Raw genomic sequence first — 12,174 nt, 5'->3', positions numbered from 1 at the left:
CACTCTGTTGCCCAGGCTGGAGTGCAGTGGCGCAATCTCGGCTCACTACAAGCTCCGCCTCCCAGGTTCACGCCATTCTCCTGCCTCAGCCTCCCAAGCAGCTGGGACTACAGGCACCCATCACCACGCCCGGCTAATTTTGTGTGTGTGTGTATTTTCAGTAGAGACAGAGTTTTACCATGTTAGCCAGGATGGTCTCAATCTCCTGACCTTGTGATCTACCCACCCCAGCCTCCCAAAGTGCTGGGATTACAGACATGAACCACAGCGCAGGGTCCAGCACTCGGTATTCTATGACTTCCTTTCAATGTATGTAAACCACATTATCTGTTAACAGCTAACTTTAACCTGGCCAAGATATTTTTTATTTTTTTCCTCTGAAAATTGGTGAGATAATAAGATGAGTGGCTTGGCCTATTTTATCTCCAGTTGTAATTCCACAGTGGTGTGGAAAGCAGAAAGCCCAATATAAAAATCCACATAGCAGATAATACCAGGGATTTCTAGTGAGCAAAATGGAGTCATCACAACTCATTTGGATTAACAGGATCAGTAAACTGTCCAAAAAAACTAACTTTGCACGTTATTAGACTCATTTCAGCACTGGATGGAAACATACATATTTGAGGACAGCACGAAACAAAGGCAACTGATTCAACCCTTGTTACTACCACTTACCAATGCAAAGCAGGGTTTAAACAAGTACAGCCAGACATGCTTTTCAATGGAATGAATCGGTATGAAACTTAGGGAGAAAAAAAAAAAACTGGAGTTTTTAATGTAACCAACCTGAGCTAATACTGTGATGAAGTTGCGATTTAAATGAACAGCTTCATAAAGTGCCAGAAGAATGGCCTCATTGGTTCTAAAGAGAAAGAGAACAAATTGGAGTGGCTTTTATACTGGGGGAGTTAAAACAATATAACCATGAAGATAAGATTGGATTGCACCCCAGCACCTCATTATCAATTCCTTTGCATTTCTAAAGTTCCCCTTTACTTGCCATTTGGGCATATGCAAAAGTGTATAGGCAGGAGTCAGGGCCTTCACTTTAATTCCTTAGGACCAGTTCTCATCTACTTCATTATCTTCCCTCTGTTTTTCCACCTCAACCTAGTTAAGTCCTCAACTGGCTCAGACACTCATCACTCTTTTGTTTCATTGCAGAGATAGGCTGGCAACAGTTGTCAGTTTATTGTCGCTCAATACATATGAAAAACAGAAATGTCTAAGGGTCCATTCTTGTTCAAAACCCATAAAACATTGGAAAATCACCAAAAAAGCATGACTCTGTACAAGATTAACAAGAGGTTACACTGCACATTCTCATATCCAGCAGGACAGCCCACACTAAAGTCCCAGTCACTGCACAAGAATGTCAGGCACTTACTGTACTGAGATTTTCTCATGGGCATCTGCTATGAACATGCTGCCCACCTGTGGAAGAAAAGGGGAATTGCAGACTTATAGCAGGAGGATATGAGAGGAGCTTTGTGCCTAGGAAGCCTTTTATCAGTGAAAGAAACAAGCTGCTTCCAGCTGGGGAGAACTTGGAACTCCGGGCCATAAGTCACACACACCAAAACCAGCCCACTTTGAAAATCTTAAAAGACTCATAAGTAATACATGAAATAATGAGAATCCTACTAAATCATCTTGCCTTAAAAAGGGCCTTAAAGAAAAAGCCTAGTACTTTTGTCCAACTCTCCTTTTCAGTGTGTAAGTTTAGTCACTCTGACAGTTAACCTGCACATCCTCATCACTCTGTATCTTTCCTAGAAGTTGCTTATTTGAAGTCAGAAACTAACTTAGGAAAAACTTCACAAAAGCAGGCTGACTTCAGCCAACATAGAGCTATCTTTGGGAACAATATTTGGGTTTCAGGCCAAAGCTGTCTGTATGAGATTCACTCTCCATTTTTCAGATAACAAAATCTTTAGTTTGTGTCCTAGTCAGAGCAAGTGAATAAGTAAATGGAGTAGGCTGTCCCTAATGTATATGATATCAGAGGCACTAAGATGCCTACTCACCCTAAAAAATACTTCTTCCACTTCCTTAATTATGCTTGAAACTATACACAAACCTATGCTGCTAGAGCTTTGTATGTTTGGTACAAAACTTTCTGAAAACTTGACTGAAAGGCAGAGATGTCTGGGAGCAGTATAATTGTATCTAATTGATTTAATCAAACGCCAATACAAAACTCATACTTCTCTAGCCCCTGAGAGAGTTCACTCATTTATATTTTGGAGTTAAAGCATTTATCAGGCCCCTTCCTGAGAACAGGCTGAGAAGGCAGAAGGAACAATTCATAAGCAGTGGGGGAAAAAAAATTGCAGAAGTGGAGGAGGACAGGGGGCAACTGCTTCTTACAATTAACCAAAACATTATCTTGCCCTAGAACTGATTACTTGGATAATAATGCCCAGAAGATCGACTTTCTGAATCTGCCTAGATTCTAGAATCTCCTAGATTTCTCTCTTCAAAATCAGTCCCAGATTATCTGGTACCAAATGCCAAGAAACCTTGCCCTGGAGTCTTATAAACTGGACCAACAACTTCCCCAAAATTCAGACCTCTACACCCAAATCCTAAGCTATTAGAAGAGTGGCTCAGATCTACTGCACAATCACTCAACCCTGGGACCAGCTATGAGGACCAAACAGCCATGGCAGACAGCAAAGGTGCATTCAGGGGAGGACTCAGATCCAAACCCTACTATACTGTGTTCCACAAGGTCAGTGCCCAAACGGAGCCAACTCTTCAGGAAGCAAATTCTGGCTTAACGTGCACCTTTTCTTTAGCCTTTAAAAAATTAATTAATTAATTAACTAATGTGGAAAAACGAAGTACCAGAGAAACCAAAGCTCTCCTTTCCCCTATCTCACTTGGTTTTGAATCTCACTAAAGGTACATCGAAAGTGGGGATTATAAAAAAAAAAAAAGAAAGAAAGAAACTCACTAAAGGAAATACACTCCCCAAGAAAATCTTCTCTGAGCAGCCTCTCTCATATCATGCCATCACTTCAAATATCTGAACTTCGAAGCCCAATTTGTCCACCCCTGCAGAACACACTGTTTCTGTTTTTTTCAGGAGAAAAAAAAAAAAAGCAGGACTTACCATATTTGTTAAAGCAGAGAAGAAACCACTTTGGTGTTCTTCTTCCTTGTCTTTATACTGCCTAAACAAAAAGAACTAAATTCAACTTTAGATTATTTATCAAGTATGTCTTTGTCTTTGGCATTTGGGGTAATCAGGGCTAAGTCTCCCCCTTTTTTTTTTGACACAGAGTCTCACTCTGTTGCCCAGGCTGGAGTGCAGTGGCGCAATCTCGGCTCACTACAAGCTCCGCCTCCCAGGTTCACGCCATTCTCCTGCCTCAGCCTCCCGCATCCAGCGCCCACCACCACACCTGGCTAATTTTTTGTATTTTTAGTAGAGACAGGGTTTCACCGTGTTAGCCCGAATGGTCTCAATCTCCTGACCTCGTGATCCACCTGCCTCAGCCTCCCAAAGTGCTGGGATTACAGGAGTGAGCCACCGCACCCGGCCAGGGTGGAACACTCTTAATATTCTCTGACTCCAGAAAACTAAAGCATTATGACAATCAAGCATTACGACAATCCCTGCAAGCTAAGAGGCACCTGTCTGCTCTTGAGATAGTGTGTACCAAAATGCCTGGTTACTTTGGGAGAGACTTAGACTTGGAAAGCAGGTTGCAAAAGTGCCCTAACATATAGCTGATCCAGTTATTTCTTAAACAATCTATTACTTGAAAAGTGTGACAGTAAAATTACTTTAGGGCTAGAACACTGAAAATCTTGTTTTTTTTTTTTTTTTTTTTTTTTGAGACGGAGTCTCGCTCTGTCGCCCGGGCTGGAGTGCAGTGGCCGGATCTCAGCTCACTGCAAGCTCCGCCTCCCGGGTTTACACCATTCTCCTGCCTCAGCCTCCTGAGTAGCTGGGACTACAGGCGCCAGCCACCTCGCCCGGCTAGCTTTTTGTATTTTTTAGTAGAGACGGGGTTTCACCGTGTTAGCCAGGATGGTCTCAAACTCCTGACCTCGTGATCCGCCCGTCTCGGCCTCCCAAAGTGCTGGGATTACAGGCTTGAGCCACCGCGCCCGGCCTCTTGTTTCTTTTTAAAGGAGGGGGAAGGAAATCAGTAAACTAAACTCTCTGCAGAGATGGGACAGATTTGAAGTTCTGATATCCAGCTGTGTATGAGAAAAGTCTAGAGAGGAGCATGAAAGATCCTGCCTGGCCCTTGCCAGGATTAGGGATACTTCTGGTTTCCATTCACTAATGCCAGATCCTTCCAGCAAAAGGGAAAGCAAGCATTGATGAAGGGAGCCCCCAGGAGAAAGAGGGACTCTGGGAAGTTGAGGTTCATTCCCAATAAAAAACAAACATCTGTCAAACTAGGGCTTAATATACTTTCTCCTTTTATATATTTTTTAAGATAACAAAAAAGCAGTCTCCACAGCCTTTTTTATATATTTGTATGCTACACTGGACTAAATAGAAGTGCCCACTTGTGGCTGGAAGACTAGTTAAAATGCTCTGTAATAAAATACCAAGAGTTGCAAAGGAATGTGCCTAATTGCCTTAAGAGACACTAACCTAGTGGCTACTTTTCCCCTGGTGTTAAAAACAATCCTTGCTAAGGCCATCAAGCAAAGTTAGAGCAAATACATCTGCCAGGGCCTGTACCTCTGAATACTCTTAGACTAGGTAAGGGAATTTCACCCAAGAACTCTAACAAAATTCGAACAACCAATTCAAATGAAAATCAGACCCCCTTCCATTCTGGAAAGGTGGACTTACCTGTTGTACTCAGATAAAGCCTGAGCAATTACAAGCCCCATTCCCTAGAAGGGAAAAGATAGCATAGGTGAAATAAGACAGCAGCCTTTGAGAGTTGGTGATGATGCTAGAACTAGGTCAGAAAGAACACTAATTAGCCCAAGAAGTCCTGCCTGAATGTTGGCGACAAGGACAGAAATTCTGAAAGGCACTGTCAAAGCATCAAAAGGAAGTTCTTTGGGAAGATTTTTCTTATCTAATTATCTTAATGTTCCCAGGTACAATTAAAATGGATTATCAAGCAGTGAAACAGACCAGGGCCTAGATTGTTGACAATTTCACTGGGATCATTTTCACTCTGAAAGACAAGATCCAGTTAGAATCTTCAAACAAAAAGCCCTCAAATGTCTCCAAAACAGCCATAGCAAAGTGACAATGAGTCCATGTTAAACGAAGGTGCACATAGATAAGCCACTTTCTTTCAAGTCACAGGAATGTAAAGGGAAGTAGCATCCAATACATGTTAAAGTGACTTATCAATTTCCCCCAGAACCTGTGATGCATAACACAAATATCAATTAAGGCCACAGCATGAATCATGTGTGTACTTTTTTCATAAAGGAAATTGGAAAGAAGGAATAGGGTAGGATGGAAAGGGAATAAAGCAAGACACCTGGTCATCTTCTTCCTCCCTATATTCAGAGATCAGATATTATTTCCCAAACTTTCAAGGATATATATAGTAGATACAGATCATCCCCATGTTTCAGCTTCACCAAGTCAGGCTACAAATACTATCTGGTTAGTTCTAAAAGAAGGAATCTCCCATCATTTAGTCATCTAAGCTTTCTTATTCTTGAATGTGTAATTTATTAACTTTGTAGGATAATCAACTTCAGCACACTATAACATGAAACATAACCACTTCATCACGATTAGCAAGCAAATGTCCCCTCAAATCTTCCTTCCATGATAATAAGTCAGAAGACAGTAAAACGGTAGCACTGATGCACTAGAAAGAAATATTAATTCCCTCTCTATAACCAGATGAAATTGACAGAACAGCCCTCTGCTCTCTGTTCTAAATGTACTTTCCAGTGAAAGTAATGCCACTGAATGCAAATAAGACAATACACAAGGATCCAGATACTCACATTGAGTGTGGCCTCATCATCCACGATAGATAGCTTCACAATATAAGGATTCACAGACTGTTAAACAAGAGAAGAGACTCCAGGTAAGTCTGACCTAGTTAAGAAAACCCATTAGCTATCTTTAAAGTGTTAACAAAAATGCTCTATAAGGCCCTCTACGGTGATGCTCCTGATACACAGTCCCAATCCACATTGCCTGCTGACTCCTCCCATTTCCAGTTAATTTCTCAGTGTGTCTGGGCATTCATCAAGTGTACACACAAATACACATACACACCTCAGTTCTGTTCTACCTGTATTTTCCCTTAGGCTGAATCAGTGCAGGCCCTATGTCCACCACTTCTACCATCTTTCCCTCTTACTTGCATCTAAAAAGTAAGTGAATGCTCCACAACACTCACTTTGTCCTACCCTACCAATAATTTACTAAGTCCATAGGGATAACCATCTTTTGGGGAACATAAAAGCTTGCCATAAGGCACATATTTATAAGTTGCTAACTTATATTTTCATCCCAAAGTCTCCCTAACCATTTCACAAACTATATGCAAGGACTGATTCACCCATCCGTAACAAAGTCACCTTGGGGTGGAAGGTGGCAGCTGCTTAACAGCCAGAGAGGCCGTTTATGGAGATCTGATACCGAAATAACGCTGCAGGGAGAACTGAAAAAAAGGATGTAAATACCCAAACAACAATCTGGTCAGGACACTCGGATTTAATGATTGTCCCATCACTTACAGCACTGGAAGAGTTCTCGGGTTTTTCCAGACCCAATCTCAGTTGGGCAGCATAAGAATATGGTCATATATTTAAACTCATAAAGCAATTGGATCATCTCCTACAAAGGGGATGAGAACCAATGACTTTTCCTTACACATATAGGACATGAGGAAAGATTTCATATAGATCAGGCACCAATTCTAATCCAAGAGAAGCAAGGAACAATAGTTCTCAGACTGGCAGTTTCTACAGCTACCAAAAAAAATTCATTACTGCCGGGCGCGGTGGCTCAAGCCTGTATTCCCAGCACTTTGGGAGGCTGAGACACAAGGTCAGGAGATCGAGACCATCCTGGCTAACATGGTGAAACCCCGTCTCTACTAAAAAATACAAAAAACTAGCCGGGCGCGGTGGCGGGCGCCTGTAGTCCCAGCTACTCGGGAGACTGAGGCAGGAGAATGGCGCAAACCCGGGAGGCGGAGCTTGCAGTGAGCTGAGATCCGGCCACTGCACTCCAGTCTGGGCGACAGAGCGAGACTCCACCTCAAAAAAAAAAAAAAAAAAAAAACTCATTACTGAGAAACTTGAAAACTCAACTGAAAGGCTCATTCCCCACACAGACCTATTCAACTGAGCTTCTGAGGGCATCTTTCGCAAGTCAACTGGGAACAGAGAAAGAGACAGCTTTGCTTTCTTAACAGCCCAAATGTTTATAAGGTTTACTGCAACACAACTTAAGGTGTAAAACCCACTCCATTTGTTACTTGATCTGACAGAAGGAAGGCTCTCAACACTTCTTCCTATAACCAACAGTCAAATTCTGCTGATTCTACAGACCTCAGGGAAGTTCCCATGCAAGTGGGTCCTCGGAAAAGAAAATCAAGAAAAGCGGCTGACTTAGATATGCTGCCATGATGACAGTAATACTAAAAAGAGCAGACCACTATTCCTTGGAATAATTTTTGAAAGTTCTAATCACTCATCTTCCCAAAAGAAGACTGTTTTAGGTTTTAGTTTTTTGGGTTTTTTTGTTTTTGTTTTGAGACGGAGTTTCACTCTTGTTGCCCAGGCTGGAATGCAATGGCACGATCTTGGCTCATCACAACCTCCGCCTCCCAGGTTCAAGTGATTCTCCTGCCTTAGCCTCCCAAGTAGCTGGGACTACAGGCACATGCCACCACACCCGGCTAAGTTTGTATTTTTAGTAGAGACAGGGTTTCTCCATGTTGGTCAGGCTGGTCTCAAACTCCTGACCTCAGGTGATCCACCTGCCTCGGCCTCCCAAAGTGCTGGGATTACAGGTGTGAGCCACTGCACCCAGTCTGTTTTAGGTTTTAATTGGGGTCATCTGATTTCCAAGCAAACATTTGCATTCTAGTTCTTCTGCTTATTAACTGTGACAAATTAGGCACATAAAGCTAAGTTTCTATTTCCTCATCTGTAAAATGAGGATACAGGTTGAGTATCTCATCTAAAATGCTTTAAGGCTGGACACGGTGGCTCATGCCTGTAATCCTAACACTTTGGGAGGCCAAGGTGGGAGGATCACTTGAGGCCAGGAGTTCAAGACCAGCTTGGGCAACATGGCAAAACTCTATCTCTACAAAAAATTTAAAAAGTTAGCCGGGCATAGTGGCACATGCCTGTAGTCCCAGCTACTCAGAAGGACGAAGTGTGAGAATCAGTTGAGTCCAGGAGGTCAAGGCTGCAGTGAGCTGTGATCACATCCTTGCACTCCAGCCTGGGTGACAGAGTGAGACCCTGTCTTGATCAATCAATCAAACAAACATTTGGGATAGAAGTACTTAGGATTTTGGATTTTTTTAACATGTTGGAATATGTGCATTATACTTACCTGGTAAGCATCCCTAATCCAAAAATCTGAAATGCTCCAATGAATGTTTCCTTTGAGTGTCATATTGGTATTCAAAAAGTTTCAGATTTGGGGCATTTTGAATTTCAGATTTTCAGATTAGAGATGGCTACCTGTATTTTCTTCTCCTGGGGTTGCTATAAGGCTTAAATGAAGTAAGACACATCAAATCCTTAGCACAATAGCTGGCACATGCTAAAGGCTTAATATTTGGTACAGGTAGCTGTATTTTTTCTCCTTTTACATTATTATCACATTCAAAGGAAAGCTCTTTAAGAAAAAGGGCAGTGTGGGAAGAAAAGGAATAACTTGCAATTAGACATAATAAACAATATGGTAATTTCTGAGAAATGTCATGCTCTAGGAAACAGTTGGGATCTGAGTCACTTCATCTCAGGAGACTTGGCCAGTCCAGAAAGCTAGGATCTTAATGTTGTGAAAATTTCTATTTTACCAGAGGCCGATTATTTAAACTATACCCCTATTGTACTGATCACTTAAAACTGGAGGAAATCTACTTTTCATCTATAAGACAGAATTACAAACTCTGTGAGTCTTCACAGTATCACTCTAATAGGGTCCTGCCTTTATTTGATTGCAGGTACACTTACTGTTTTCCATTGCTCTTCCCTAGACCTTTTTTGGGGGCTCTTTTGTCTTTTTAGATGAAATGATTAAAGTGGAACACATTACTTGAAGTGAGGAAGAACTACACATTTACTACATGGTATCTTTTCCATCACTTTTATTCCTTAAGTCCAACAACTTCTTCACTTTTTCTGTGCTTAGTTGGGTACCCAGCCTCGCTGTGCCTTGGTACCTTTCCGGAAAGGTTACAACTTACCCCATTGGTCATGAGATTGATTGTGCTGGTGGCTAGAATGCTATTCTCCCCAGCACACTCTCTCATGCTAGTTTGCACAGAATTTCATCAGCTTTTGTTTTGCTATGTTTATCCAGAATTCTTCATGTTCCTGTCAAAAACCTTCCTACTCCATGATCATCAGGCTTCCTTATTGGTTTCTGGTGAATGATTTATACCAAAAGCTGCAAAGCCCAGATAAATTAGGCCCACCAGCTCGCCCCTGCCCACTATATTAATTCTTCTGGGGGCTTCTGAAAGACTAGAGATGCATACTTCATTCCAGAAATATGATTCTCTCCAGTTCCTTGGCCATGTCCAATAGTTCAGGGTGACATTTCAGAGAGCCCTACTGAGTTGAGCCAGGATTCAGATCACAATCAGCGAAGCCAAGCCATTGCCTCAGAGTGGCCTGCATCCAGCAGAATGGTCCGAAAATATTCATTACTGATGATAGTGTGTTCCCATCACATATAACCCTCACCTCTCTTTAACTATCCTCAGCATTTTTCCACAGCTATTTTTCTTGCTGTTGTAATGAGGCCCCAGAGGCTATTACACATGACAGAGATCAAAATGGCTACCATGCCAGCCCCTCCAGATCATCAGTAAAACGGGTGTTGGGAATAAATTTCATATTTATTAGGAGCTCTACCTACCATTCATCAGTTCCTCCAGAACAATGAAAGCAATCAGAAACTGGAATTTATAACACATTAATTGCTCTGCATATTCTAGTCCCTCTTTAAGTATTCCTTTCTCAAAGCCTCCCCTTCTTCCATTATCTCTTCTTATAAGAATAAGCTCCAGATTTTGTTACCCATCACTTTCAACTTGGCCAAATAAAGCCTAACTAGGAATCATATCAAAAATCACTAGGTGAAGATCCAGAAGCTCAACAAAGAAAATTTTCTCTCCAGCTGGCCCAGTTCTCACAGTACCGCTATTTATTAAGTGAAGAAAGTCAGGTTGCCTCAGTGCAGCTCCTGACTTTTGGGTTCAGTAAAGTACTCCTAGTGCCCAGGACTCAGTGCCAAATGCTTCCTACTCCTCAAAAGCAATCTCCAATGAAGCCCTCAGTCTTCCTTGAGTGGTCCCCTTCCTTTTCTGTGTATTCTGCCTTTTTAAGGGAATCAAGTATATGTGCCAACCCAAGTATAAATCTCTGGGTTCTGCTCTTCTCTCAAAAACCTATAAATCTGCACCCTGATTAATTCAGGGGCAAAAAGAACTCCAGAACTCATATGAATAAGGCACTGTCTTCAATTTTTCATTAAAATCAGAAGGAGTTTCTATGCCAACAGTGATACTTACATAAGCAGACTGCATAAGGAGATGTGATATACAGTTATGTGCTGCATAAGGACATTTTGATCCATAATGGACTGCATATACTATGGTGGTCCCATGAGACTCTAATGGAACTGAAAAATCCCTATAACCTAGTGACATTTTTAGCCTTTATCACATAGTGCAACGCATTCATTATTCATGCATTTGTGGTGATAATGGTGTAAAGAAACCTACTGTGCACTGCCAGTCATATAAAAGTATAGCACATACAGTTATCAGCCAGGCACGGTGGCTCACTCCTGTAATCCCAGCCCTTTGGGAGGCTGAAGTGGGCAGATCACTTGAGGTCAGGAGTTCGAGACCAGCCTAGGCAATATGGTGAACTCCACCTCTATCAAAAATACAAAAAGTTAGCTGGGCATGGTGGCACACGCACATACAGTCATGCATAGTACCTACTACTTGATAATGACAATGATCGACTATGTTACTGGTTTATGTATTTACTATACTTTTTTTTCTTTTGAGATGGAGTTTTGCTCTTTCACCCAAGCTGGAGTGCGGTGGTGCGATCTCAGCTTACTGCTGCAACCTCCACCTCCTGGGTTCAAGTGACTCTCGTGCATCAGCCTCCCAAGTAGCTGGGATTACAGGTGCACATCACCATGCCCAGCTAATTTTTGTATTTTTAGTAGAGATCGGGTTTCTCAAACTCCTGACCTCATGTGATCCACCCGCCTCAGCCTCCCCAAGTGCTGGGATTACAGACATAAGCCACCATGTCCAGCCTATACTATACTTTTTATTGTTATTTTCTAGTGTACTCCTTCCACTTATTTAAAAAAAAAAGTTAACTGTAAAACACTGAAGGTGGGTCCTTGAGCAGGTATTCCAAAGGAAGGCATTATTATCATAGGAGATAACAGCTTCATGTGTGTTATTTCCCTAAAGACCTTCCAAATGTGGAGGTGAAAGATATTGATCATCTGGACCCTGTGAGGTCAGGAGTTTGAGACCAGCCTGGTCTCAAATATGTCAAACATGTCATCTCAAACACGACAAAATATAGTACAATGTGTTTCTGTTTTAAGCTAAATGTTATTACAAGAGAGTTAAAAAGCTTTAAAAATTTTTTAAAGTTTATAAAGTAAAACAGTTACAGTAAGTTAATTTATTATGGAAGAAAGAAAAAATTTAATAAATTTAACATAGCCTAAGTGTACAATGTTTATAAAGTCAATAGTTGGCCAGGCACAGTAGCTCACACCTGTAATCCTAGCATTTTGGGAGGCCGGTGGGGTGGATCGATCACTTGAGGTCAGTTCAAGACCAGCCTGGCCAACACGGTAAAACCCTGTCTCTACTAAAAATACAAAAATTAGCTGAGCATTGTGGCAGGTGCCTGTAATCCCAGCTACTTAGGAGGCTGAGGCAGGAGAATGGCGCAAACCCGGGAGGCGGA

General features: G+C 41.8%; 1 protein-coding gene across 1 annotated transcript in view; it reads right to left on the bottom strand.

The window, feature by feature from the left end:
- LOC105507115 (chromosome unknown open reading frame, human C10orf76) overlaps window positions 1–12,174 on the bottom strand; it is a 218,950-nt gene that overhangs the window by 177,959 nt on the left and 28,817 nt on the right. Inside the window, exons 8-12 of the mRNA XM_011935493.1 lie at window positions 5,962–6,018; window positions 4,829–4,872; window positions 3,122–3,182; window positions 1,391–1,437; window positions 790–865 (exon numbers count right to left, since the gene is read on the bottom strand). Of these exons, the coding sequence (XP_011790883.1) occupies window positions 790–865; window positions 1,391–1,437; window positions 3,122–3,182; window positions 4,829–4,872; window positions 5,962–6,018 (285 nt within the window). The remainder of the gene's footprint in view (window positions 1–789; window positions 866–1,390; window positions 1,438–3,121; window positions 3,183–4,828; window positions 4,873–5,961; window positions 6,019–12,174) is intronic.

Source organism: Colobus angolensis, unplaced genomic scaffold (assembly GCF_000951035.1).
Source record: "Colobus angolensis palliatus isolate OR3802 unplaced genomic scaffold, Cang.pa_1.0 Scaffold144, whole genome shotgun sequence".
Taxonomy (NCBI): domain Eukaryota; kingdom Metazoa; phylum Chordata; class Mammalia; order Primates; family Cercopithecidae; genus Colobus; species Colobus angolensis.
The sequence above is the reverse complement of the archived record's forward strand: the minus strand, read 5'-3'. Positions and strand labels throughout refer to the sequence as shown.